This window comes from Sceloporus undulatus, chromosome 6 (genome assembly GCF_019175285.1).
Source record: "Sceloporus undulatus isolate JIND9_A2432 ecotype Alabama chromosome 6, SceUnd_v1.1, whole genome shotgun sequence".
NCBI classification, from domain to species: domain Eukaryota; kingdom Metazoa; phylum Chordata; class Lepidosauria; order Squamata; family Phrynosomatidae; genus Sceloporus; species Sceloporus undulatus.
The window spans coordinates 46,365,642-46,391,942 of record NC_056527.1 but is presented as its reverse complement, the minus strand read 5'-3'; the positions used below and the strand labels follow the sequence as shown (position 1 = coordinate 46,391,942).

The window sequence follows — 26,301 nt, the reverse complement described above, 5'->3', positions numbered from 1 at the left end:
GTTACTCTTTGGATGTCAGCTTCTAGAATGCTCCAGCCAGTATGGGCAATGTTGTTAGAAGATTCTGGGAACTATAATTCAAAAAATAATTTTACCAGCCTCTGACTTTCCCATCTGCTTGAATCCTTCCCAGCAGGAACTCAGGAGAAGGAATTCACAGGAAATTACAATTAGTGGTGTCACAGCCTTCATGACGAAAGAGGTAGTGTTATTGTGTCTACAGATATGCACATAAAATTAAAGAGAGCATAACAATGGTTCACTTGAGCTTTATTTGCTCCATTATGGTACTTGCATTGCCTTTTTTTAAAACCAAACATACAGTACTGGGTCATTGTGCAACAATTCTATTCATTTCTTTCTATATATGTCTTGTTTCTAAAGTGAAGCAAAACATAATAAATATATAGATATATACTTTTGTTATCATCAAAAATAAAATGGCCAGCTATCAGAACACGCCTGCTTCCAACTGCAATGTGCTTATAAGCTGGAAAAGGTAAACATTTATTCACCCATCTAGAAAACAATCCTTTACCTTCATTTTTCAATACTTTGTAAATTTGGGTATCTAATATTGTTTCCTATACTTTTCAATCCATGCGGGGAGATAGATGCAGGAGTAGGAGCTAGGATTATATGTATTTCTATAGTGGCTGTTGCTGGCTTATGCCTGGAAGATAGCTTTATGACTTGGTAACTGACTGTGCTCCCAAGTGGGCAAGTAAAATGTTACCACGGAGACTAGAGTAACCAGCATTCATAGTTCTGTAGAAGACACTGTCTCACTCTACAAATGATAAATAGAAATAAAAAATACATATCAATAAAGAAAAATGAAGTGGTTCCAAAATTAAAATCTCTGTTTCAATGCAATGGTCATCACGGTGAAAAAAAGACAAGGAGCATACCGTAGCATTCCAGGAGAATCTGTAAAATACAGAGAGTCCTTTCCATGAAAGCTTCTCCTTACCTATATACAAACATCTTTGTTGTAAATCTTAGATTATAAATATGGGAATGGAAAGAACATTTTGGAAATATTTTAAAAAATGATTGAAACACAGGCTTATAAAGTGTCATTAAACCCCGATGAAGGGACTGCTAGATGGGAAAGAATCTTTGCAATCATTTTTATACAAGAAAACAGCCATTTTTGTACACAAAATAAGTTTCTTGCATAGAAAACAGCATTTTTTTCTCTGTAGAAAGTAACATTATTTGTAGAAAATAAGTTTCCTACATAGAGCACAGCATTCTTTGTACAGAAAACACTGTTTTTTTCTGTTCAGGAAACTTGTTTTCTACACAGAAAAGCTGTTTTCTCAGTGAAAAAGCATTCTTTTGTACAGAATATTTTCTGAATGGCAAGCAATAGTTTTCAACTATTTCCTAACAGCAAAGAGAAAAATGTCAAAATTATTTATTATTGTGAGAATGAGATTTATCATTCCCATGTGTAGCTTGTTAATTAATTTCATTTTGAACTTACCTAGATGGGAAAAAATGTCTGCAAAACTGTAGCAAAAGAATAAGTCTGGAGACTTCTTAAACTCATTAGGCTTTACATATGATAAAACCTAGGCAGAATCACATTATATGGCATACAATTTGAAATTAAAAGAGCTGTTTCAGTAATTTGAAGAAAGCTGATTAAATCTGAGACTGGAAGTTATGTATGTCAAACATAAGACAGGACTTTTGGGGTTGTTTCAGTTAGTACACCTCAGGCTTTAGCTCTGGTTTGGACGCAAAATTGTTTGCTTTGCCCTCCCTTCATTAAGGCCTCATATAAATGACTCTCAGAATTTGACAAGCATAGAAGTATATATTCCCTTGCGGTTCCAAAAAGTTTTCTATATTGGGGTTTCTCTGTATAAAAAAAAGAGGAGCATATTATTTACCAAGCAAACTATAATGCATACCTAGTGTCATGATAACAGATACTGCATATTCAAAATGCACATTGAAATGTCTATGATATAGTAATTGGCTTGTGTATGTCAGATGTTCTACACATCCCAGACGTTAACTGTTCCGTTTTACAGCATTATACATTACAATACTTATTTGGGTAAATTTACTTATCTATTTTATCACTCCTAATGGTATCCTAATGTACAAAAGTGCAAGTCAATTGATAAATATCTTCTAATTAGTTAATGACTACTCATTCTTTTGCTGGTAAAAACAACTTTAAATATTTGCTTTGAAACTTATTTCAGAAATATTTGTTCTCTGGTTTATTTCCAGTTTTCAATTCCCCAGGTTATTTTTTTTTCTTGGTTGAAGAAGTTACCCCTGAGATTTAGGATTTATGCTCAAACAGTTATCAGACCATATAAAGGAGAAATAAATAAAGAGAGGATGGAAAAAGTGCTGATGCTGTGCAAAGCATAAATAAGAGCATTGGAGATCATGTTAAGGCAGTACAGCTCACATGATATTTATATAACTATCTGACTTAACATTGTAAATGCCGTTTGGGTTTTTTATTCTTTTGTAAATAAAATAGTACTTTAGCCTTTATTTGCATTTTACTGGCAAGGATAAATTCACTGCAAATGGCATGCAGAAAGTAGGGAAGAATTTTAAATTAAGAATAGTTTGACCTAATATATAATAGTTTGTACATGGTAGTGCATTAATTTTGAAAACAAGCATTGCTCCAAAAAGAAGGAGAAAGAGGAGGAGGAGGAGGAGGAGGAGGAGGAGGAGGAAAACAAAATCCTTAGCAGCCTTCTTATAAATATTGTAAATACATACTTCTTAGTAAGTATAGAAAAATAGTGTTTTGATAAAGTACTCTGATTTACATAACAAAGAACGTGCAACAATTAACCACTCTCTACCAGCTCTATTTGGTTGATTGTCAAGGAGATGACATGCAGTGGTAACTGTCCCTTTGCTTTTGCAACATTGCCATAAATACCAGCAGGAGCCTAGATCATCTGAAGCACACAGTGCTATAGATGTTATCTGGAATCAACAATCAAGCACACAGGGAGGAAAAACCCTCTGTTTCACACAAAGAAGCTCCTCAGTCCTCGTTGCCCAGCTACTTCATCTCTCTGGAGTTGCAGAGTATCAGAAAAGCCTGTTGAGTCATCCAGTTAAGTTACATTTGTGTCTAAAATGCTTTTCAATGTGCTTCTTAAACTTGGAAACCTGTTTCTCTTCAAATAACATAGTTAATCCTCTGTCTTTCTGCTGCTCTCCCAACAATGTGAATTTTCAGGTTTACAAATTTCCATGGGTATCCAAGAAAAGGCAAAAATGTCATGCAGTACTGGATAAGCGTACAGCTGGCAGTTGTGGAGCATGCTTACAGTAATGCATCATTATTTCCATTATACATTTATGGCTTTACTGTCTTGAAGATCCACTGTACTTGTCTTAAAATCTAGAGGCAAATCTTCTGAGGTCTGTGCAGATGCTGCTCCTGTGTTTCCTTCCAGGTCCCAAGATCCTGGCAGGTTCTCAAGGCTTAGTGAACTGACTGCTCCCTGACTAAAGCTGCCTTCCTCAGATCTGCTGGGCAGCACAAGGTGTAACGATGTCTCTGATGATGAGCACATGGAAGATGACAGAGTGGCTGAAATAGACTGGAGAGGAGTCAAAGTGGTGTCCGAAGGTGGAGAAGTGCAACTCACTAACTGCAAATGGTCTTTCTGGAGTATATGGTAGTGGGAAGGGGAATATTCGAGGCCTGAAGTATAATAAAATTCACTGTCTGTAGAATTCTGAATGTGTGGTTCAGTTCTTTGTGGACTGCTACCTACAGAGGTTGGATCCATGCTCCAGAAGCCAGCTATTGTATTGGAATGACAGAGTTGCGCTTTGGTGCAAGTAACATTTGGAACTTGCCTATGCATGCATGGTGTATGTTTAGTCCAAGTCATTCTAGTCTGCAAGCTGTCCATGCTGGGACTCATGGCTGGGCCATGCACCGCACAGAAATCTGGAGACCTCTGTGTCACCAACAGACTTTCCAGGAGATGCATCACATTCTTCATGTCCTTACTTAACTGAGAGACCTCTTGAGTCAAAGTAGTGACCTGAAATATTAGGAACAGACAGATATATTTACAGATCATAATTCGAAGTTACTTGTGAATGAATATATGGAAGAGAATTTGATTCTGATGACTGTCTCCATTTCACAACTTTTCCTATTTTTCTTATTCCAGTTATAAAATTACTGCAACTACCGTTGTTGCAATTTTCTCATTAAAAGTGTTTTAAATAAAGTAAATAGATTGATTTATTTTCTGTATTGTATTCATGGTTTCGTAGCAATGTATGGCCAAAGTAGCAACATAGTACCTATTTTGTTTTTTGTTCAGTTTAACTGAAAATTAGTGAAGTAAAAGTTTTTTCATAGAAATAAAACAGACCAGCAGAATGAATGAACCTCCCCCCCCAGTGAAATGTGGTTTGACTGAATAATTTCAGAGCTAAAACCAAAGATAATGAAGGATAGCTAATTTGGAAGGAATCTGAAAACGTTTTCTGCATGTTTATCATAGAGTGACATTCCTTTATCCAAAATGCTTATCACAGGTTGACCTCCCTTATCCAAAATCTGCTGGAGTTTTTCAGATTTTGGAATATTTGCACATGCATAATGAGAGATCCTGGAGGAGGGCCCTAAGTCCAAACATGAAATTCATTTATGTTTCATACATACCTTACACAGCCTGAAGGTAATTTTATACATAATATTTTTTAATAATCTTGTGCATGAATAAAGTTTATGTACATTGAACCATCAGAAATAAAGGTGTAATTATCTCTGCCACCCATGTGGGCAATTTTGGATTTGGGAATCTTTTGGAATTCTGGATAAGGGCGACTCAACCTGCATTTATTCAAGGCACCAATAAACAAAGTCCTTGAGGCAGCAAGGTGTTCCCTGGGAAAAGAGATACTTTTATGGGAGTAAACTACATAATGCATGAACCATATTATAATTTAACAAACATGTTAAGAAATGGCTACATCGCTTTTTAAGGAAAAAACAACCATGACCATTGCTTCAATTTGTAACAGGGTCATGGAGAACAAAAGGAGATTTCATATTTCTTTCCTGTACCATTTGCTCACAAAATTCAAGGTGTCATTTGCTCCAAAACAAGCTATTTGCCACTGTGAAGACAAACAGCAGCTTCAAGGGGCAGTCTACAACCATTTATGGTAGCATTCTTTCACCAAAATCAATGAGGCAACTACAGCAAGTACTCTGCACTGAACATGGGCTAAAGCTAAAGAGAAACATCCTTTTCTAGTCATGTAGCTATAGAAAAAGCAAATGTAGGCAGCAAGTTAAAAATTAGCTTCACTTGGCTTCCAGTAGCAGCTAATCGATTTTAGGCTAGATTAGTGTCACTGTACCCACAGAATTAAACCTGTGCAGTTCATCAAACTGATATTAGTGGAAGTAATCTGTAGAAAGCAAGACAAGACCATATGTTACATTTCCAAGGAATACATCAACCAGTACGAAAAAGGAGGAAGATAATAATGAAGTATTTGATTTTCTTTAAACAAAAGGACTCTCTGATTTAGTTGTGTGACCTGTACAACTCAATCCACTCATTACTACAAATTCAACACATATTGATGTCACTGGCAAAGGAAATCAACTAGCTATTGAGAACATTTGTTCATCTTTTTCAAGGGTGAATAATGCCTTGAAGATGGGGAGTACACTGAACACCCCTACACCAGTTTACTAGAGACATTTGTACAAACTTGGTTTACGCCTAGTGATTGTCAGTGCAATCTGTACATTGCAATATGTAAGTCAAGTACTGTGAATTTAATGAGACTCAGGGGTGAAACAGACAGCCTCAAAGGGACATGATGCCACCCCTGTGAAAGTCAGATTGGGACCGCAGACTGCATGCCATGGCCCCAATCCATCCAGCTTCTGCCCCAAAGAGGAGTGGAAAAAGTCCACTCCTGTTTGGGGCAGAAAAACACTGCCCCTTCAGTCTAGAGCTGGCTTTTTGAATGCCACAACTCCCAAATTGTCCGGATGCCAGCCAGTGTGTAATTGCCGACTCGGCTTCCGGACGACTCGGGTGTGCGTTGTGTCTAAATGTCATCTGTTTCAGCCCGCACTCCAGGTAAATACATATTAAATTGCAGGTGAAATCCTAGTACATTGAAAATGTTTTTTTGCGGGAGTTTTTTGGTAGTAGAAGCATGGTCACTTGAACAAATACTGTGGGAGGTGAACACAAATTTTGGAATTAAAATTATCAGGTGCTATCAGTTACAGAAATGTAGATCATCTCACTTTCAGAATGTGGCTGATTGTTGCCATATTTATGTTGCCATATTTATGCCACAGAGCATTTAGATTAATTTAAATAAAAGAAAAGAAAGCACTCCATACCTCATTATTAAGTCTGTTGATCTGTTGTTTTGTTTCTTCTGCTTTGATAACCAGCACAGCAGAACCAATTTCATTCTCTGTCAAAATAACAGTATATAATATATAGTCAAGAAAACGTCTATCAAGACAAGCATCTCTTTCACTTGACTGTACATTTAAGATTATTTCCTGGTTTACTTTAACGGAGAGAATATCAAACTATGCCAAAACTGGTATCCAAAAATCAAGACACCAATATATCAGCCAACATCCCCTTAGGCTGCATTTGCACTGCATAATTAATGCAGTTTGATTCTGCTTTAACAACTGAGGCTCAGTGCTATGAAATCCTGGGATCTGTAGTTTATGGTGGTACCAGAGCTCTCTGACAAAGAAGACAAAATATTTCACAAAACTACAACTCCCAGATTCATATAACATTGTGCCATGGCAGTTAAAGCCATGTGAAACTGCCTTAATGCTACAGTGCAGATGCAGCCTAAGTGAATTATGATGTGTAAATCAGAAATGGCTATGCTGCATGGGGAGGCTGCACTGCTGGGATGGTTGGCTTTGTGGGGAAGGTAGCATCTGGAGATGTACAGAGACATAACTGTACAATACAGATACATCTCACAATGCAAGAGTTGGGCCTGCATTGGAAGAGACTTCTGAACTTGGCATGATTGTATATGCGTGTATATGCGTGTATGTGACCAACATAAGAAAAAGGATGACAGGTGTTTCTTTTTAAAAAATCAAAGTGATTGCTAAAATCCAGATTTCATAAAATCTAGAGCATGGAATGCAATAGTGGTTTCTATCTAATGATTTTTATCAAAATATTTAGCAAGTAGTGATATAATTATAATTTATAATTTATGAAAAATTATAATTGAAAATAATATTCATTATTTCAGTTCTTCCCACTTCCATTTGATTGGTCTTCTGATTTTTGGCTTTGGGTTTATGGCTTATTGGGCCCCATATGAACTTGTTTTCACCGAATCCTCACTTCACCATCCCTCTTTGCATGGAGGACACACAAGACTGGGCCTTGGTTAGGGAAATAGCAATGTAAGTATCAGAATCAGTTACCTCACCCAGTAAATGACCAAAGAACAACTTCAACAAATCAGTAACAAATTGTTCTGCTTTTCTTTTCTGCCACTCTTTTGGCAGGATTCTGCTGCACATGGTGATCCAGTTGCATGAACGGATATTTCTCACAGTCTGTGGTCCACAAAGGGCAGCCCTCTTCATAAAGGTGCATTATGAATCATTTGAAAGATGGCTAAATATAGCACTCACCTCTTATGGAAGGAGGTGTTCTGGAATCCTGCCTGAGTTGTTCAGAGCCAAAGTCAAACGTCTGGCTCTCCTCATTGTTGTTACCATCCTCTGTCCCATCAACAATCCTGTTTTGAAAAGAAAACCTCTTCTTTAAACATTCACACAGAAGGCATGCTTCTTTGTTCTTATGCAACAGTGTGCACAATTTAAGAGACAGTGTCTATGATATGAATGTTATCGTTATTTGAACAGAAAATGGGGGAAAGAAAAGAAAAATAAGAAGGCTTTTGTCCCATGGATTCTTTCACAAATGTCAAAAAATCAGAATCAAAAATAATGAGGAAATGATGGAATGATGGAAGCTTCATATGGCCAACTAGTCAGATGATGTGTTAAAAAATACAGTCAAGAGATACTATTTCAAGATATGGAGCAGAGCTTGGAAATGTTGCTTTTTACACTACAAGTCCCAGAATGCCACCAGAGCCACTGACTGGCCTTCCCCCTCTCAATCTTTAGAACTCAAGTTCTGCAAGAAACTATGTTGTGTAGTTTTTTGGCTCCTTTTTCCAAGCAACCCCTCTGCTCCCTCACCTTTGTTTTTTTCATTTGTTGTGGCAATCTAGTGCTTAACAAGAGAAAGTAAAAGGAAGAATAAGATACTTCTGCATTCTTACAGTGAGGAGGAGAATTGATGGGACAGGACTTGGGAACCTTGATTTAAATGGGAATTGGATGAACTCTAGAGCTTAAACTAAATCATATTGTGTCTCTGTGACATGAGAAGAAATAATGAAGCAGAGCACCTCTGAACATCTGCTGAGCTGAATTGCACATCACTGAGTAAACAGAATTTGGTAACAGGGACCATGGATTCTGAGACAGGAATTATTTATTTAATTCCTACTCTGTCTTTCTCTTTGCTGCCCTGTTTTCCCAGCCTTGGGATTGATGGTGGCTTGCAAAAAATTAAAGCACACGCAGATAAAAATCCACATCATCAAAAATAATAAACCATCTGTAAAATTTAAAGCAATTTAAAAGCTTACCTTTAAAAAAAAGGAATTTTAAATTACTTTAACACATTTCGGAAGCTGATTTATTTACAATATGTGTCACTCTAGTCAAACTAAACAGTGTTTGAATTATTGGGCTGATCGAGGGGAATACTTAGAAGATTTTTAGACACACAAGGATTATTTGGGAATTAGTGAGATGGGCAAAATAATATTCAATCTAGTCTACTTTTTCTTGCCAGAAGGTGGATGCAAAGCAGAATTGAGGATGAGCCCTGTTGGGGCATGTAGAATCAGAATTAATAATGCAAACATGCAGAAGACATACACATGGAACAGGAACGCCACTGGAAGGTCTCTGCTGTGTAGCTCTGGGCATGCTGCAAAGGAAAAATCCTCCCACGCCGAAGCTGCCAGCCGGATATAAAACTGCTGAACTGCCGAGTTTTCACAAAGAGGACTTTAATCTTTGGTTCCAATATTTACAAACAGACTATCAAAGTGCTTTGCCAGACTGCTATCTACAAACACCACCACACGGAGCATTCAGCTCACTCTCTTATATACAGTTTTGAGTCCTTCCCTCTCCTGAGTTGTCACCCAGTTTTCTGTCATCTGACAGCTGTCACTCTGCAGAATTGAAGCCTGCTGGTTTCATCTCCTGCCCCTCTGTCATCAGCTTCCTGTGACTCAAGACTCTCCAAATGTTGAGTCATCCTGTCTGCCACCGGAACATAGGTTACCTTGTCACCTTTGTCTCAGTTCCAGGCTACAGCCACATCTCTGACATTTTCTGTCCAGAGTGCTCTGTACTCTGACAAGCCTGGGCACCACTCCTACTAGGAGAGGAGAAGGAAGGTTATAGTCACATTTATTTTCTTCCAGATTATTGAATTAAATGTCATTAAGTGTTGTGCATTAAGTACCAACCATAGTTTCTCACAGCTTGTCATTCAAACAGGAACAGAAAACTCCTTTTATTTTCCTGTTTGGAAATGAAGACGGAAATCTAAAGGGGCTGGTCCCATATCAGAGTGAAATGAGAGGATTATTCCTTCTCGTTTATTTAGGGAGATGTAGGAACACTTAAGCTATCCCACTAGATGAATGCACAGCAGAGTAGAGGATAAACTATAGTGCTATAATGAGTGTGAGAGAAGGAGGAAACTAACTAACTAAATCAATACATAGACAACACCCAGGGAGGTTGCAACAAATAGATCAATAAAACCTTGCAGATTATAGCAAAATCCTGCTCTACTAGATAAGACAGAGATCTGCATAAAGTCCTTTCCTCCTGACCAGAGCTGAATCCATCACAATTGGAGAATTTACACTCTCATCTCCTGCCTGGACATCACCAATCAAAACTGGAGACCAGATGCCAGGCCCTGAGATCTGTCAACCCTTTGCATGAGAGCTAGTGTTTAGATCACATGAAATCCACACTCATGAGGCTGAGTTTATAAGCAGTCCATCTATTTGTACTGTCCTCATCTCCATGAGTGCTCACAGGATTAAATGTGAAATAACCAAGCTACTTTTTCTTTGTATTTTAATCAGAAGTGCTTCAAACTGGATATCTAGACACCAGGAGTGCTAAGAAAATACCAGCTGTGCTAGGTATGTTTTGAATATGCAAAAGAGTGTTACACATAACATTAATTAGAACATGTTGGAACACTAAAGGCTATTTGACTTTAAATAAACAGAGATTTTAACAGACTAGGGCCAGGATTTTCCTGGCCTCTGAGCAAGCAATACAAGCCCCCAGTTACATCCTCCTAAAACTGAAATTGTTCGCTTTTATATCTCCCATAATGCCTATTATTACTGAGGACGTCTCGGCTTGCCTCTTAAAGAGGAAGTACACAACAACACGTTCAGCCCAAACCAATTAAATTTAAATACTAATGTAATACTGCCCCTGTGAAAATAAAAGTGGTGTCACCAAACTTAGTGTCACCCGGTGTAGGATTGGGACTTCTGGGGGGCATGCCACCCCATCCTTATCCTCAGAGGAAAAGTACAGGGCAGCATGGGAGAAGGGAAGGAGCATGCACAGTCTCCCTCAGTGCCTCCTCATGCTCTTTCTGATGAAGAAAAGGTGAGATAGCACAGGGGGGAGGGAGTGCTTGCAGACAGCACACAGGGGAGGGAAAGTGTGCAGCCTCTCTTGGTGTCACCCTGTCCTTCTCCTCAAGAGGAAAAGAATGGGACAGCATGAGGGGAGGCCCGGACCATGTGTCACCCCTCTTTTCAGGTGTCACCCAGTGCAGACCACAACCCTGCAACCCCCTTAGTGATGCCACTGGAATCCAGAATATCTGTTTCCAGTAATAAAAGTGAGCCAGAACTTTCCCCATGAAGAAACATGAGACAAAAATGCCTTAATTTGTCTTGTCAGATCTCATTTCTTTTTGTGGGACTATTTGTAGTTTTGGAGAAGGACAAAGATAAGATATGGTCTAACTTTGCTTCCCTAAATTAGAGAGAATCTCAGCCACAGGTCAATGTAAGAGGTGGCTGTACTACAGCTGCAATGAGAGATGCAGTTTGGTAAAGATCTCATATCATGATCTTATTTTGAATTTGATATACTCTACAGAAACAAAGCCTAAGGCTGGATTGATATTGTTTCACACAGGAGGGAGGGAATTACTGTATATATGAAAAACATGGGCTACCAAACAAGCAAAAACTAGCTGCTGTACAATAGAAGTCAAGAGATTAGTATCATACCTCACTGGCTAGATATCCAGGCATTTTCTCAAAGGGCCTTGTAAAACATACCTCTGTTTTATCTTACGTTAAGAAGCACAAAAGCAAACTGTATTGTCATTGTTGTAAATCACGAATTGTTGGAAATTTATTTTGTATTTGGAACTCTCCTTGGCACAAAGGATTTGTCTATATCGGTGGGAAACCTTTTACTCACCTGGTAGCCACAGGGAAATTTCCTGGTCTGTAGCGACTCCAATAATGCCACATTCACTGTGGTGAGATCAGAGTAACCCAGGGGAAAAAAGGGTGATCCTACAACAATCACATGCCCTATAGTGCAGAGTATTTCTGGCCACATGGCTGTGTAATCTCTGCTGATATGGATTTTCCATGTGAATGAACAGTTTAAAGGAAGTTATTTTTTTCTCTAATTTTTTTGGGGAAAGCCCTGTATTGTCTGTAAATCTTGAGGAATATTGTGTGTCCATGCCGCAACCTCTATGGGATGAGTGTGAGGTTTCCTGCCAGTGTAGACAACTCCAAAGAAATATCATTTGTAATTATTGCACAAGTACAGAAATCAATTTAAACATCTGAAGAGAGTATATGTGCCGCTGGAACCTAGGGCTTTCAATCACATGGGACCTGTCATATGTACATTCAGTTATAATAATAATAATAATAATAATAATAATAATAATATTTATTTGTATACCGCCCTCTGGCAAACCAATCCGGGCGGTTAACAACAGTAAAATATAAAATATGACAATTAAAAACACTTTATCCCTCCCCCCCTTAAGACAGTATTAAATAGTATAACGTATTAAAAATACAATATCAAGGATAAAAACAGCAATTAAAACTAAAAACCCTGATATCCCTCTGTTGATCCTCAACCATCTCTAAGATGGGGCCACGGGAGGAATGAGGGAATCAGGGAACCTGGGCCGGGATGGTTAATCTGGAAAGGCCTGCCGGAAGAGATCCGTCTTGACCGCTTTTTTAAAGCTGTCTAATGTTGTTATCTGACGGATCTCATCCGGCAGGTCGTTCCAGAGTTTGGGGGCGACAGCAGAGAACGCCCTCTGGGAGGTTGCCGCAAGCCTAGATTTTAGAGGCTGCAGCAAGTTCCTCCCAGAGGACCGGAGAGCGCGGGGAGGATTGTAGGGGAGGAGGCGGTCTCTAAGATAGTTTGGACCCAAGCCATTTAGGGCTTTAAAGGTGATAACCAACACCTTGTACTGGGCCCGGAAGCTGATAGGCAGCCAGTGGAGGGACCTCAAAATCGGAGTAATGTGGTCCCTCCTAGATGTACCTGACACAAGCCTGGCTGCCATGTTTTGAACCAGCTGTAATTTCCGAGTCAAGCACAGGGGTAGCCCCATGTAGAGTGCATTACAGAAATCAAGGCGTGAGGTTACCAGTGCGTGCACAACCGTCTTGAGATCCCTTACTTCCAGAAAAGGGCGCAGCTGGCGTATCAGCCGAAGCTGATAACAGGCACTCCTGACCGTCGCATTTACCTGATTTGTCATCAGGAGCGACGAGTCAAGGAGCACCCCCAGACTGCGAACACAGTCGCTGGAGGAGAGTGTGACCCCATCCAGGACTGGAGGTTGCAACCCAATTCTTGGTTTCGGGGCCGCTACCATGAGCACCTCCGTCTTGTCTGGATTCAGTTTCAATCTGTTTTTCCTCATCCAGCCCATTACCGCCTGAAGACATTCATTGAGAGAAGAGATGCCATCGGAATTCGAGGCCGACGAACGAGTTACTGTATATACTCATGTTTAAGTCTAGAAATTGTATTCAAAAAATTGACCCCAAAAACCTGAATCAACTTAGCCACAGGCCAATGTAAGTACTGTACTTTAACTCTTGTAAAAAAAGGAACCATCCCCCGGTGAAAGACAAAAGTGTAATCTGTGCAGGAAGTACTGACCCCCCTCATCCACCCAGACTTTAGCATGAACACAAACACTTATACCTGCTGGAATTCTGTAAATTCTTTGACAATCTTTCCCCTTTGCTTCATTCTTCAGATCCTTTCTTACATATCTCTAAGTTTTACCCTCAACTTATCCATGGATCATATCAAAATCCATAATTCTGCCTCCTCAAACCACCCCTGACTTATACACGAGGTCAACTTATGGTTGAGTGTACAGTGTACCTAGAGTTGTCAAGTCATGCTCAAGGCCAAAACCTGAGGTCTAGGGATGACCCTGTGCAATGTCACAGACAGGATAAAGTGGTGATATTAGGTGATCCTAGGTGATGTCATTGAGAAAGATACAGAAAACCTCAACCATGGTGAGATAGAGCAGGAGATTCAAATTAAATACATCTAGTCAATACACATGTGTGCACGCACACACACAAACACACAAACACACACACACTTTTCAAGGAAGTGCTCCTGTCCTGTGGACTGGAGAGAGGTGTCCAAGCACTGAGACTCAGGACCAGGCCTGGGAACACTACCTGCATCCTTATTGTGCAGATGTTCCCCTGGAAAATGCCATAACAATCCCAGCCCCCTGTTCATATTCATGAAAAGATCTGGACAGCTCTTGGTTCTTTAGCTATTTGGCTGTGCTTTTGCACTTATCCCCTACTTTTTATTCTGAATATTTAGCCTCCACCTATTTTTCTCTGCTTTACCTGTTCTACTCAGGGTGTAGCAACATTGCAGAATTAAACCAGTTTGACACCACTTTAACTGCCACAACTCTATCCTAAAGAATAGGATGGGAGACCACCAATAAATACCATGTGCTATAGTCTATATATATTTTCAGAGGAAAAAAATATGGGAAAAGCACCTCTGAGCATTCCTTGCCTAAGAAAACCCTATTAAATTCATGGAGTCATCATAAGTCAATAGGCAACATGAAGGCACATGCACAGAGACTAAGGGAAATGGTGAAATACATACATAAAGTGATTGCTGTACACTTTGATTGCACATGTTCTTGTTTTGTGCTCTCAAGCCATTTCCAACTTAATGGTGACCCTAAGGCAAACCTATCATTGGGCTTTTTGGGGCTCAGAGTGTGTGACCTGCCCAAAGTGACCTGGTAGGCTTCTATGGTGAAGCAGGGAATTGAACCCTGGTCTCCAGAGTTGTAGTCTAGCTCTCAAACCACTTCACCATATTGATTCTTTTGATTGCACTTATAGAGGTACAAAACAAGGTGACTCATTATTTGTTGAAGCAGCCCCTACTGATGAGCATCTGTGCAAGCTTTGCTGTTGTACAGCGCTCATCATTATATTTACTTTAATGAATAGAACACAATGGGAGCCATGACAGAATGAAAAGTAGATTTACTGAACTATAACCTATTTCCTACAAGTCACTGAGCACCCATTAAAAATGATTACTTTCATTTATAACTATCCTAAACTCAAGTCAGCAATGTGACAATAGAGATGAAGGTTTATTTTAGATATTGTTCAGGCAGCTCATGCAGATAGCCTCTCTGGAAATAACTGAACGAGGTTTTATTGCCAAGCCATAAAGAAATGAATACAGTGCTAACTATTTCCCCATATTTCAGTGGACATTATGCAGGAGACCTTCCCACTGGATTGTGTTTAATATCTTGATGAAAGCAAATGCAGGTGAGCATATTGAGTAAGCATTTCCTTATGAAGAGAGCTGAATTTTTGTAAATTGTGGTATATGTCATAATCTCTTGTGGGATACAGAGGATAAAATCTACACAAATAAGCAAGCACATACATTTCTCTACCTTTTTCCCAAGCTGAGACAACATTAATCATGACTATTACATACATGTCCCAATTTGGGAAGGACAGTCCCAATTTAACCCATTGCTATGCCACTTTTTCAGCTGCTTTTAAAATGTCCCATTTCTGCTCTTCTCACCCCCTTTCTCCCTTTGTCCTCAACTTACTTCAATTGCTGCAGTCTGAGTTCAAAGTGCAGAAGTAATTTGCCTTCAGTTAACTCAGCAGGGAGAGGAAGGGCACAATCTAGCCCTTCTCAGGAAAAAGCAAACTGCTGCAGCCCAGTAGCGCCACTAGATTTGTTTTCATACAGTATGGGGTGACAGTGGTAGTGGAAGCAGCAGCAGTGGACATCCCCACCCCATTCCTTCCCTCTGCCTTATCTGCTTGTCTGGCCAGTCCCAGAAGGACCCATGCAGTTGGCCAGACAAGTGGGTGAGCCAATGGACTGCCCCACCCTCCCTTCCTGAGAGGGAGGCTGGGGCAATCATTTGCAATGGGGGAATTCTCCCCTCACTTGCAGAGGTGCAGTGGCTAGTGACACAGAGGGTTTTAAATGGATGATGAGCGACTGCTCCACTGGATGTTTACTCCCCTCTGAGCTTTCTCATGCAGTGTAATTCCTGCAGCCCCATAGTGATGCCACTGCTACAGCCTCTCTTAACTTGTGTGTTCTTCCTCATTAATAACTTCTGCCATCTTGCCTACTTTCTGATGTTGTTTGGTGACATGTGTCAACGTTTTCATCTTCAGCATAAAACGTTGGAAGGTATGATATTAAGCAGTGCTCAGATAGAGATGTGTAAACACTCCCCTCTTTTAACTTTGATGTCCTTGAACTTGTCCACTAAAACTTGGGGAAATTTTCTGACCTGAGATAAAGAACAACAACAATAAAATAATCCTTTTCTGGACGCTTTACAAGGAGGGTTGACATTCCACCCAGAAGGGTAGGTTTCTAGGCATGACACTTGATATCCATTTGTACCATCATCTGACGTATTGCTAGGCTGGGCCCACTCAGAGCAATATAGTGATGATCAAAGCTAGACTTAATAAGCCAAAATATGAATAAATTTCAATCAGCCAACAGGATTGTTTCCCTTTTGTCCCAAGGAAAAAACAAGCAACCCAGAAAACAATTACTAACCATAACTTCCTTTTTAAATCCAAACTAGGAACTATGGTTAATGGTTTCTATCCAGGATACAAGAATCAACTAAAAACTTTGGCTCAATATTCTTTTTTGTTTGGAAACCGTTAACCACAATGTACTCATTCAGATATGATGGAAATCTTATAATTAACTGTAGCTTCCTTTTGGGCAGAAGCATTTTTACTGGCATCTTAGCTTTGTTTTCTGAATGCCGTACTGGTTTTTTTTATATCAAATTTGTTTACAAGTTTTGAAATCTTTCTATAAATATATCATTATGGGGCAGATGTATCCTATAACTAAAGTGGTTTAACTTTACTGTACGTGCATGGCACTTAAGGCAACGATATTATTCGAAGCATTATCAAAGAAGAGATAGCACAATAGCACAAACACGAGTATGGTAGATCAGAAGTGTTGCTAATATTTACCTTGGGCTGAGATCTGGAGGGCCAACATTGTTCAGTGAGGAAAGGTGCAGCTTCAAATTCTTCTCTCTCCTTTTGGAGTAGTAGTGCAGTTCCGTTTCGTGCTTGGTTCTAGAAGAGTTTGCACTGCAAACTCTGATAGGTGAGTGGAAGGGCACAGTTCCTGAGGCCAACTGTTTCAAGTTTATCCCAAGATAGCTTTTATTGCTTCCTGACTTCTTCTGTTGGGTGGAGGTTGTGCTTCTTGTGTGGACTGGAGAAAGAGTGGCTGCTTCCTCTTCTGTGCCCTCTTCCTCCTCTTCCTCATCCTCCACAATGGATGGAAGTCTCTTGTTTATGCTCCCATTTCCTTTGGAGTCTGCCTAAAAATAATTGATAAGTCATATTAAAATAAAAATGAAAAGCATTAAGCATTATTGCATTTTGTAATAATGTAATAATTACATTATTATTACATTATGGAACTATTTGAATGTAATCAAGGGTTTAAAATTTTTCCAGTTGCAGGGATTTTGCAGCTTCTTGGATGTTTGAAAATACAGTCAGCCCTCAGTATCTGTGGGGGATCCTTATCAGATCCCCTGCAGATGCTCAAGTCCTGTTGTTCTCAACGGTTGTGTGTACATGTAGCCGTGCTGCCATTAGGTACAACAGGACTTCAGTGGTGGCACATGCTTGTTGCCATGCTGCCATTAGGGAGAGCCCCCATTGTTCACAGTGGTGGCATGTGCACATGGCTGTGCTGCCATTGGGGACAACAGAACTTCCTCCGTTGTCCGAATGGTGGCACAGCTGCATGCACGTACCACCACTGCGGACAATGGGGGCTAATGGAGGCATGGCCACATGCATACATTGCCATTGGGGACAACGTGGGGTGGCCATCCGTAGATGTTTGGATCCATGAATGGCAAGTCTGCGGATACCTAGGGCCTACTGTAATTTTCATTCCCCTGAATATCTATAACACATCTGGTTCTGAAAACAGTTTAGGAAGTGGAATGCAAATACTTTTTTTTTTTTATCACCCAGAAATGTTCCTTAACTTTAGTATATGGTCTTTTGTGGATTTATGTACTCTCTATTTTGACTTATTTACCAGTCTAGATTTCAAACTTTGGGGCCCTTTGACAGAATGCCCTCAGTGGCTCCCTCACTGAGAGAGCTCAGTTGTGCTCTTTTCAGTGTTGTTGCTGCTACCTGTTACTTACATTCTTCATTGGGGACCAATTCACATAGTCTCCCAGAGGGCAAGGTGAATAAAGACTCTTCTCCTTGTTCCCCTCACTAGTCACTTGCTTTGATGTGGGGTATTTGATTATAAACAGAAAGTAAGAATAAGGGAAGAAAAGGAACCACAGAGCCAACAGATTTTTAGTAGTGAGACCATTCTGCTGAGTAAGCCTTAGAAGCTTTCCAGCACTGCTGACCCGACTTTCCAAGTTTGCTGACAAAAATACATTTTAGTTTTGAAAATTCAGTAAAATAAATTAATACTGATGGCATAAAACCAATTTGTTCTCTCTAATAACCCAGCTTATAGTAAAAAGATAAGCTTTATATAGTTTCCTGAAGTAAAGGAGGGAACAATACATAAAATCTATGAGGAAGGCTATACCACAGTGGGATATAAACGACTGGGAACCTCTTGTTTAATATTCCCGACATCTTCACATCTTGACAGAAGAAGGGAGCTTGGAACAGAAGCCCCAATAAGATTGTTAGGAAATAAGAAAGCTCATTGGGGGAAATTACAATTTGCCATCTTACAAACTGCTTAGAAAGCCCTGAAGGGAATAATAGGCAAGGTATAACTGTTTAAAAATGTACCAATAAAAATAGAATATGAGTGCTAAATTGCTGAAAGCTCCAGGTATGCATGTGAATTTTGATGTAAAGCTTCTAAATGCAATGTGATTTAGAAAAATTCAAAATAGAGGACATTTCTTAATAAATAATTAGAAAATAATTCTACAAACTGAGTTGAGTTGAAAACTGGAACACAAAATCTAATCTGGAACTCCCCTGATTTTGGAGTGGTGTAGGGAACTGCAGAGGAGATGGGAGGGGTGAAGATCTGCTTGTGTTTACACAAGTCTAACAACACAATGCTGGATTTCAGCTCATGGTACAGAAGAATTAAAAACTGTCTGACACTGACTGGAAAAAATAAAGACCCAACATCATGTTCCTAGACTGAATAACCCAAGTATTGTTATGTAAGAACCTATATTCATTACCAAAGTTAAATCTTGGAATGAGTGAAGTAGTGATAGCAAAGTGTAACTGTGAACATATGCGGAAAGAGACATCTTCATAGCTGAGTAACATTTAAGATTAAAGACTAAGGGGACATCTATCCCAGCCACTTAATACAGGGCCAGACCAGAGTATTAAGCCTTGGACTGGCCCAGACTGACTATGATGCTGACCACACACACCAGGCTGAATCCAGTGCACTGCCACATCATTGTGTTCTCGGGCCAGCCAGGCTATCTTTGCGTTGGTCTTGCTGTCCAGTCTCCTGTTTTTGGAGCCAGCGCCACCACTTCCTTATAGACAGGCACTTTATGTAAAGCCTGCCCAGCATGCTACCACTTCTGTTGAGGACAAAAACAAATGAATGGACATGGGCTCCACAAGGAGTCCAGAGAGCCAAGAGCTGTGCCATCCCCCTTCCCTAAGCAATGCAGAGAAACAGGTAGCCTGTTTTCAGAGTCACCACTTCTTAGCAGGCAGGGGCTCCATGTAAAGCCTGCCCATTCTACTGCAGATATGGGTGCCCAGACAGAATATTTTTTTGGTTTCCTGTACAGTATTATCAAATATAATAACATCTATCCCTCTTTCACATTTTCATATAAACAAATACAATTACATACATTTACATATATAAATACCATTGCATATATTTCCCACTTCCTTCCCCTCCTTTCCCCTCATAATCAACGTTGTTGGGTTCATCTTAATTATCAACTACATTTTTGTTAATGCTTCCTTTCATCACAAAAATCAATCTAATGCCATCAACCTTTCCATTAATAAATTTCTTCTCTATATAATCAGTTACTGTGTGCTCATCCATAGTCACATTCATTATATTTATTTTTAATTACCAGTTTTGTATTGATTTCTGAATGCTTATTAGAAATCTGTTAACTGTATTGATAACAGCCTTTTATTACATATAACATATTTACCATAGGTAAAATGTATTCTATACTTTTGATGTTATATGTTGTAAATTAGTAAAGTACAGATAAGAGTGTTAGAATATTACCTTATTGTACTGTTTCTCTTAATTACTAGTTATTAATCCATTTCCTTTCACAGAATCTTAGCACCCCAGATTCCTTCTTGATCACATGTCCAGGTACCTGTTTCTGTCCTCAGCAGAAGCAATGGCAAGCTAGGTAGGCTTTACATGGAGCTCTTGCCCATGGGAAAGAGGTGGTGGTGGCTTCAAAAACAGGCCATCCCTTTTCACCTCATCAAGCTATTCAAACACCAAAAGAACCTGACATTACTCCAGGGTTTCCAGGAAACACCAGGATTTTTCCTGAATTTGCTTAGTTCAGAGCAAAGTTGGGTAAAGGGCAAACCCCCCAGAAATCTTGCCCATAAATGGACATACATTGCTAGGATTGCCAGCAACAGCTTCAAAGTGAGGATGGTGTTTTTCACCAGTGTAGACAAGCCCTAAAATTTCCAGATCAGAAGGCAGGCTACCAGACAGACATAAGCACTATAATCTTAGAGGAAGGCTATGTCACCTGTGGAGGGAAACCATAGCTATCAATGCCCTTGTTGCATCCTACTAGTACAGAGTGAATTAAAGAAACACCTGTCCCACCTCTTATGCCACTAGGCAGCCATAAGGTAATGTAATGTTCACATTATGTCTCAACTCTGTGTAGATGTCGTGTTGTTGTTCTTCTTCTTGTTGTGTGCCTTCAAGTCCTAAAGCAGCCCTGAGCTGAACCTCTCATGGGATTTTCTTAGCATGATTTGTTCAGAGAAGGTTTGAAATTGCCTTCTCTTGAGGCTGAGAGCTTGTGATTTGCCCAAGGTCACCCAGTGAATCTCATAGCTGAGCTGGGAACAGAACCCTGGTCTTCAGAGTCACAGTCCAACACTCAAAGCACTATAGCATGCTGACTCACATGCTAAACATCTTAGCCATATTGTATCTGGGAAATGAACTGCTCAAACTTCCTATGTAAATAAGCCATATTAGAATGCTTTGGCCTTGCAGGGTCAAAGGATGCCCTCTTCTCCATGAGTACAGATCAAATCATACAAAAGACATAGTCTAGCTCCACTATGTTGGACTTTGCTATTTCAGTAAAAAAAGACCGCTGGCACATTTGAGTCTGATAAATTTGTATACACTGTTATCCCAATATTAAGAGGAGTTTAATTTTCTACAACATTTTATTCTGTGTAGTATAGAATTATTAATATTCTGAAATCGCTCCATTTTTAATATAGCCAAGTAGAACTCTTGTTTAGAAATCCTAGAAAGAGCTGATATTTCAAATATGGCAGCAAAATATAATTGAAAATGAACTCTTGGGGAGGTCAACAACATATAGAAGTTAGAATCAATATGCAAACCACATAATATTTTGACATTAGACAGACTGAGACTTGATCAAATCTTAAGATTTCAGTATCTTAAGATGTGTCCACACATATCAATAACAAAACATGCAGAGGTAGCAATAGAACATGCAAACACACAACTTCATCCATGCTAACTATGCCCTCTTATAAAAGTCTTTTTAAAAAGTACAGTTCAATGACTGCTAAAACTCATAAGAGGCATTTTTATCTCAAAAGAGAAATGGATTTGGCCACGGGGGAGGGGGGAGTTCTAGTGTAGAACTAAGCCCATCATATTAAAATCAGACAACCATACCTGACAAATTGCAGACTTGTTTGATAATCTTGTGATTACCTGAAAAAACAACAAATAGAGGAAGTAGCAAATACCAGAATCTGCACAATAGTGGCTTCCAGTGGATCATGGGGTCATATAAAAAGGGAAATCTCACATCAAATATTTTTCATTCTCTTTCACAAAATGGGCTGACAAAATATTTCAGTAGAAAGAGTATAACTAAAAATTCTGTCCTAAATTGGACTTGCGCATTCACCTGTGATACCAAAGTCCAAATTTTTCATAGGTGTTAATCTTAGTAAGAATGTGCGCAGGGACACCATGCCATTAAAGTACAACAAAATTTTAATAATGTAATGTCAGTCTTTATACTATGTGTATAAAGAATCTGTTTCATGATGGATAGTATGCCTAGCTTAGGGGGAAAAAAGACTTTGGCATAATATGCAAAGTTGTGTAAACTCACCCCTCTGTTTTATTATTTTGGTTTATGTGTCACAGCTGCACATTATTTGCACCCAGTAACATGAGAAATATACTCACTGACTTTTATGTGTTCTTTGTTTTGTTTGCACTTGGTTAAGAACAAATTTGTTTAGTAGTGAATGCATCTGATGAAGTAGGCTAAATCTATGAAAGCTCATGTTATGTCTTTTTCTGTTCTTTCTCAAATGTGCTAGATCCATTTGCATACTGATATTCCAGACTAACTCTATGTCTCTGAATTCTACTGAAGTGGGAAAATAATTTTTAAAAAATAGTCTCAGTATTTTGGTTTATTGAATGCAATTCATCTTAGTTATGTCTTAGTTATGGTTTGATTCTCTACAAAGTTTTTAGTGAGATTTCCAAGAAAAACTATCTGAAGTTATAAATGGTTTTCTAAGCAGAACTATGATGGTCTCACCATTAATTGCTACTTCCTCTTACAGTTTCAAATGCATCAGTTCATACCCAGGAGGCTCTTTCTTAGGAGAGGGCTTGCATTCCCCATTTTGCCTGGTATCTCTATTTTCCCCAGGAGTTCTTCATCCTGCATCTTTCATCCAGTGGATCTCTCAAGCCACTATTACACACATATTTAATATAGGAGTAATTCCCATTAATGTCCATGAGGTTCTTTTGCGTAGATGTGTATGGGGTTGCAGTTTAGTAGCCATGATGCCATACCAACAGCAATGTTGTTGTTTGGTGTGTGCCTTTAAGTTGTTTTTGACTTATGGAGCCCCTAAGGTGAACCTATCATGGGGTTTTCTTGGCAGAATTTGTTCAGAGGGAATTTACTCTAAGGCTGAGAGTGTGACTTGCCCAAGGCCACCCACTGGGTTTCCATGGCAGGGGCCCAAAACAGATGGGCCACATAAAATGGCTTCCAGCTGCTTTGGGGGCATGGTGTGCAGACGACGTATGCTTCCAATGCAGCTGGAAGCTGCTGTGAGACCACCTAAGCCAGCCCAAAGCTGGCACAAAAAAGAGCTGCAAAAAAACCACTCCTTGCTAGTGGCTTGTTCCAGCTTGTGGCATTGGCCAGCTTCGGACCACGGCATCTGGACGCCATGGTCCCAGGCTGATCAGGGGCTGATCACTTCTAGCTGCTCCAAGCCACTCATCTGTCTGACCTGAGTGGGAATCCCAACTCTGGTCTCCCAGGGTCTTAGTCCAACACTCAACTGCCATACCATGAAGGTTTATATCTATGGTGGTCATATGATGATTTTAATGTTTTCAGCTGTGATTGAAGGTAGTGCACATTGTCTTAAAAACAGTATTTTATTTCCCATTCTCTTCCAATCCTAGCTATGTTTGTTTACCGGGAAGGAAGTTCCACATAATTTATTGGATCCAACCCTCAAGCAAGCATGCATACCTAGGATGCAAGCTTTTCTTTGTATCTACATAAGTAGTGCCAGTTTCTATTGAAACAACATCTACCTAACTGTCTCAGAATGTAAATTAACTGTAGCCTCTGATACTTTATATTAATAACTTATGAATATTAATAATTTCCTGGAAGTGAAGAAATGAAGCTTATTTAATGTAAGTGAAGCATCAGGATAAAGTATGTAAAGGAACATCTTCAAAATAGTATCCTAAATTAATCTGACTTTCATTGAAGGTGACATTTGTTTGTGTTTTCTCCAAAGTTTCTTCTTCCCCCCCCTGCAGACTCTCCTTTGTCTCCAAACAGACAGTAGTCACACAGACACAAAACAAGGACATAACAGATTCAGTAAACAGTAGGAAATGTAAAGAGTGTAGAATTCACATAACCACGATTACACCTTTTTGCTTCTGCCTCTGAGTACATTTAATAACAGAAGAATTAATTATGAGAGAAGCCAAGGAGATGCCCTTATTTCTAATCTCGTAATGGCTTTTTAAAGAATGATGGCTACAGTAAGTTGCCATGCTTTCCTCCAAGAAAGAAAATTGATTTAAGGAAGAGGCTCGACAGAAAGAAAATATTTGTTTGGTTGAAAAAGAAATCCAAAGTAAAGCAAGTACAATTTTAAAACAAAGCTTTTTTCTTTCCTAGTCCTAAGAGACTGATCACTTTCCCAGAAAAACGTTATGAAATACAGATTTTATAATATAAAAGCAACAACTTAACAACCCCCCTCTCTCACATACACTAGTGTGTGTCATTTAACTTAAATGTGCAGCAACTCACCAGCATAGAAAATTAACTCCTGAATGTGAAATTCATACAGGTTGAGTCTCCCTTATCTGGAATTCTGAAATCCAAAATACTCCAAAAACTAAAACATTTTTCATGGGTGGATGACATTGTGACTCCTTTGCTTTCTCATGGTTCAGTGTACACAAACATTATTTCAAATTATTTAAAATGTTGTATAAAATTACCTTCAGGGTATGTGTATAAGGTATATATAAAACATAAAAGAATTTCATGTTTAGACTTGGGTCCCATCTCCAAGATATCTCCTTATGTACATATATAGAAATATAGGTATTCCAAAATTAGGAAAAAAATCCAAACCCCAAAACACTTCTGCTCCCAAGCATTTACATGCTACGTGTTACACTCTACTGATGAAATTCAAAGATATAGCCATGTTAGTCTGTAGAATCAGTATACAGAGAGATCCTATAGCATCTTTGAGACTAACTAAAGGAAGAAGTTGGCAGCCTGATCTTTTGTAGACTAAAGTCTACTTCCTCAGATGCATGTGCTATTAAATGTGCTCTATGAAAGCTCATGCTTCCAACTTCTTTCTTTAGTTAGTCTCAAAGGTGCTACAAGATCTCTACATACTGATTCCAGTGGTGAATATCTGTGCTGAACTAATGACTTTGCCCCAAAGAGCCAAATTTACACTCTTCTCAACCTGAGTTTTTTCTTGGTGAAATAATGGCACTGGGGACAAGGGGCAGAGGAGGTGATCCAGTTTAGTTAGTTACTGTACTTAGTTGTTGTTTTTTTTAAAAAACTTGTCTGTACCCTCCTTTCTGTTTCAGTGTTTCAAGGCTAATATGGAGAATTTTCTTTTCAAATGTACAGCCATGTAGGATGGAACTCTACAAGAACACTGTGGATGCCAGTTGAAGTGGAATGAAAACTATACTGACTAGCAATAGATTTTGGTGGCTAAGCTTGTCCTCTTAGAAGTAAAAGTATGGTGAGTGTTTTGTTTTTTAAAACAATAAAACAGGATACTTTGGAGGAGAATGATTCAGGGTAAAATTACAACTGCCAACAGAGGGAAAAGTCATGAAGACAAAAGGGATTAGAAGCACCCACAACTAACATTCCTGCCCATGTCATCAGTAGATGCCTACAAATGAAACAAAATGAGCCAGCTTTTTGAACCACACTATTGAGGTTTTTAACAAGTGAGCAGGAAAATGTAGCAGCATCTGGAGAGGGAAACCCCAGAAAATGACAAGCAGCAGCACTATCAGAGAAAGGTGTGGTATAAACAACTCAAAATGAGCCTGTTCTAAATGTCCTCTCAGTTTTCATCAGACTTACACGAAAAACCTAAGGGAAGTAGAGCAAGAAGGCTCCAAGATGCACCACATTCTGAAATAGCATAAACTTAAGTATAGGTTGAGTCTCCCTTATTCAGAATTCTGAAATCCAAAACGTTCCAAAACAAAAATAATTTCATGGGTGGCTGAGATAGTGACACCTTTGCTTTCTGATGGTTCAATGTACACAAATTTTGTTTCATGCACAAGATTATTTAAAATTTTGTATAACATTACCTTCAGGCTATATGTATAAATTTGATATAAAACATAAATGGTTTTTGTGTTTAGACTTGAGTTCCGCTTCTAATTTTACATACATATATGCAAATACAAGTATTCCAAAATAAAATAAAAATAAAAAACTGAAACACTTCTAGTCCAAAGCATTTCAGATAAGGGAGACTCAACCTGTAGTGGTTATATTGTGACCACATTATCAAGTTATGACTACATTATCCAGTTTTATTCACAGGTGGTTTGCCACTGCCAACATCACTTGTGGGTTTCTATGGCTGCATGGGGATTCCAACCTGAATCCCCCACCAGAGTTCTAATCTAACACTCAGACCATTACATTTCATCGTCTCTGTTCCCTTGACTATTTACCAGCCAACCCTAATTTTCACTTTGCCCCTTCAGCACAC

The 26,301-nt window shown here is 39.1% G+C and overlaps 1 protein-coding gene across 3 annotated transcripts in view; it reads right to left on the bottom strand.

Annotated features, from left to right (window-relative positions):
* Positions 1-283: 283 nt before the first annotated feature.
* Positions 284-26,301, bottom strand: part of KCNH8 (potassium voltage-gated channel subfamily H member 8) — a 214,237-nt gene continuing 188,219 nt past the window's right edge. For 2 of the 3 annotated variants that reach the window (XM_042477361.1, XM_042477362.1), the window contains 4 exons: positions 16,762-17,120; positions 7,694-7,800; positions 6,404-6,480; positions 284-4,058 (listed from right to left, as the gene is read on the bottom strand). In XM_042477361.1, coding sequence (XP_042333295.1) covers positions 3,351-4,058; positions 6,404-6,480; positions 7,694-7,800; positions 16,762-17,120 — 1,251 coding nt within the window. In that variant the 3' untranslated portion in view covers positions 284-3,350. Of the gene's footprint in view, positions 4,059-6,403; positions 6,481-7,693; positions 7,801-16,761; positions 17,121-21,679; positions 21,719-26,301 lie in introns of all 3 variants that reach the window. The other variant, XM_042477363.1, reaches the window with a different exon arrangement.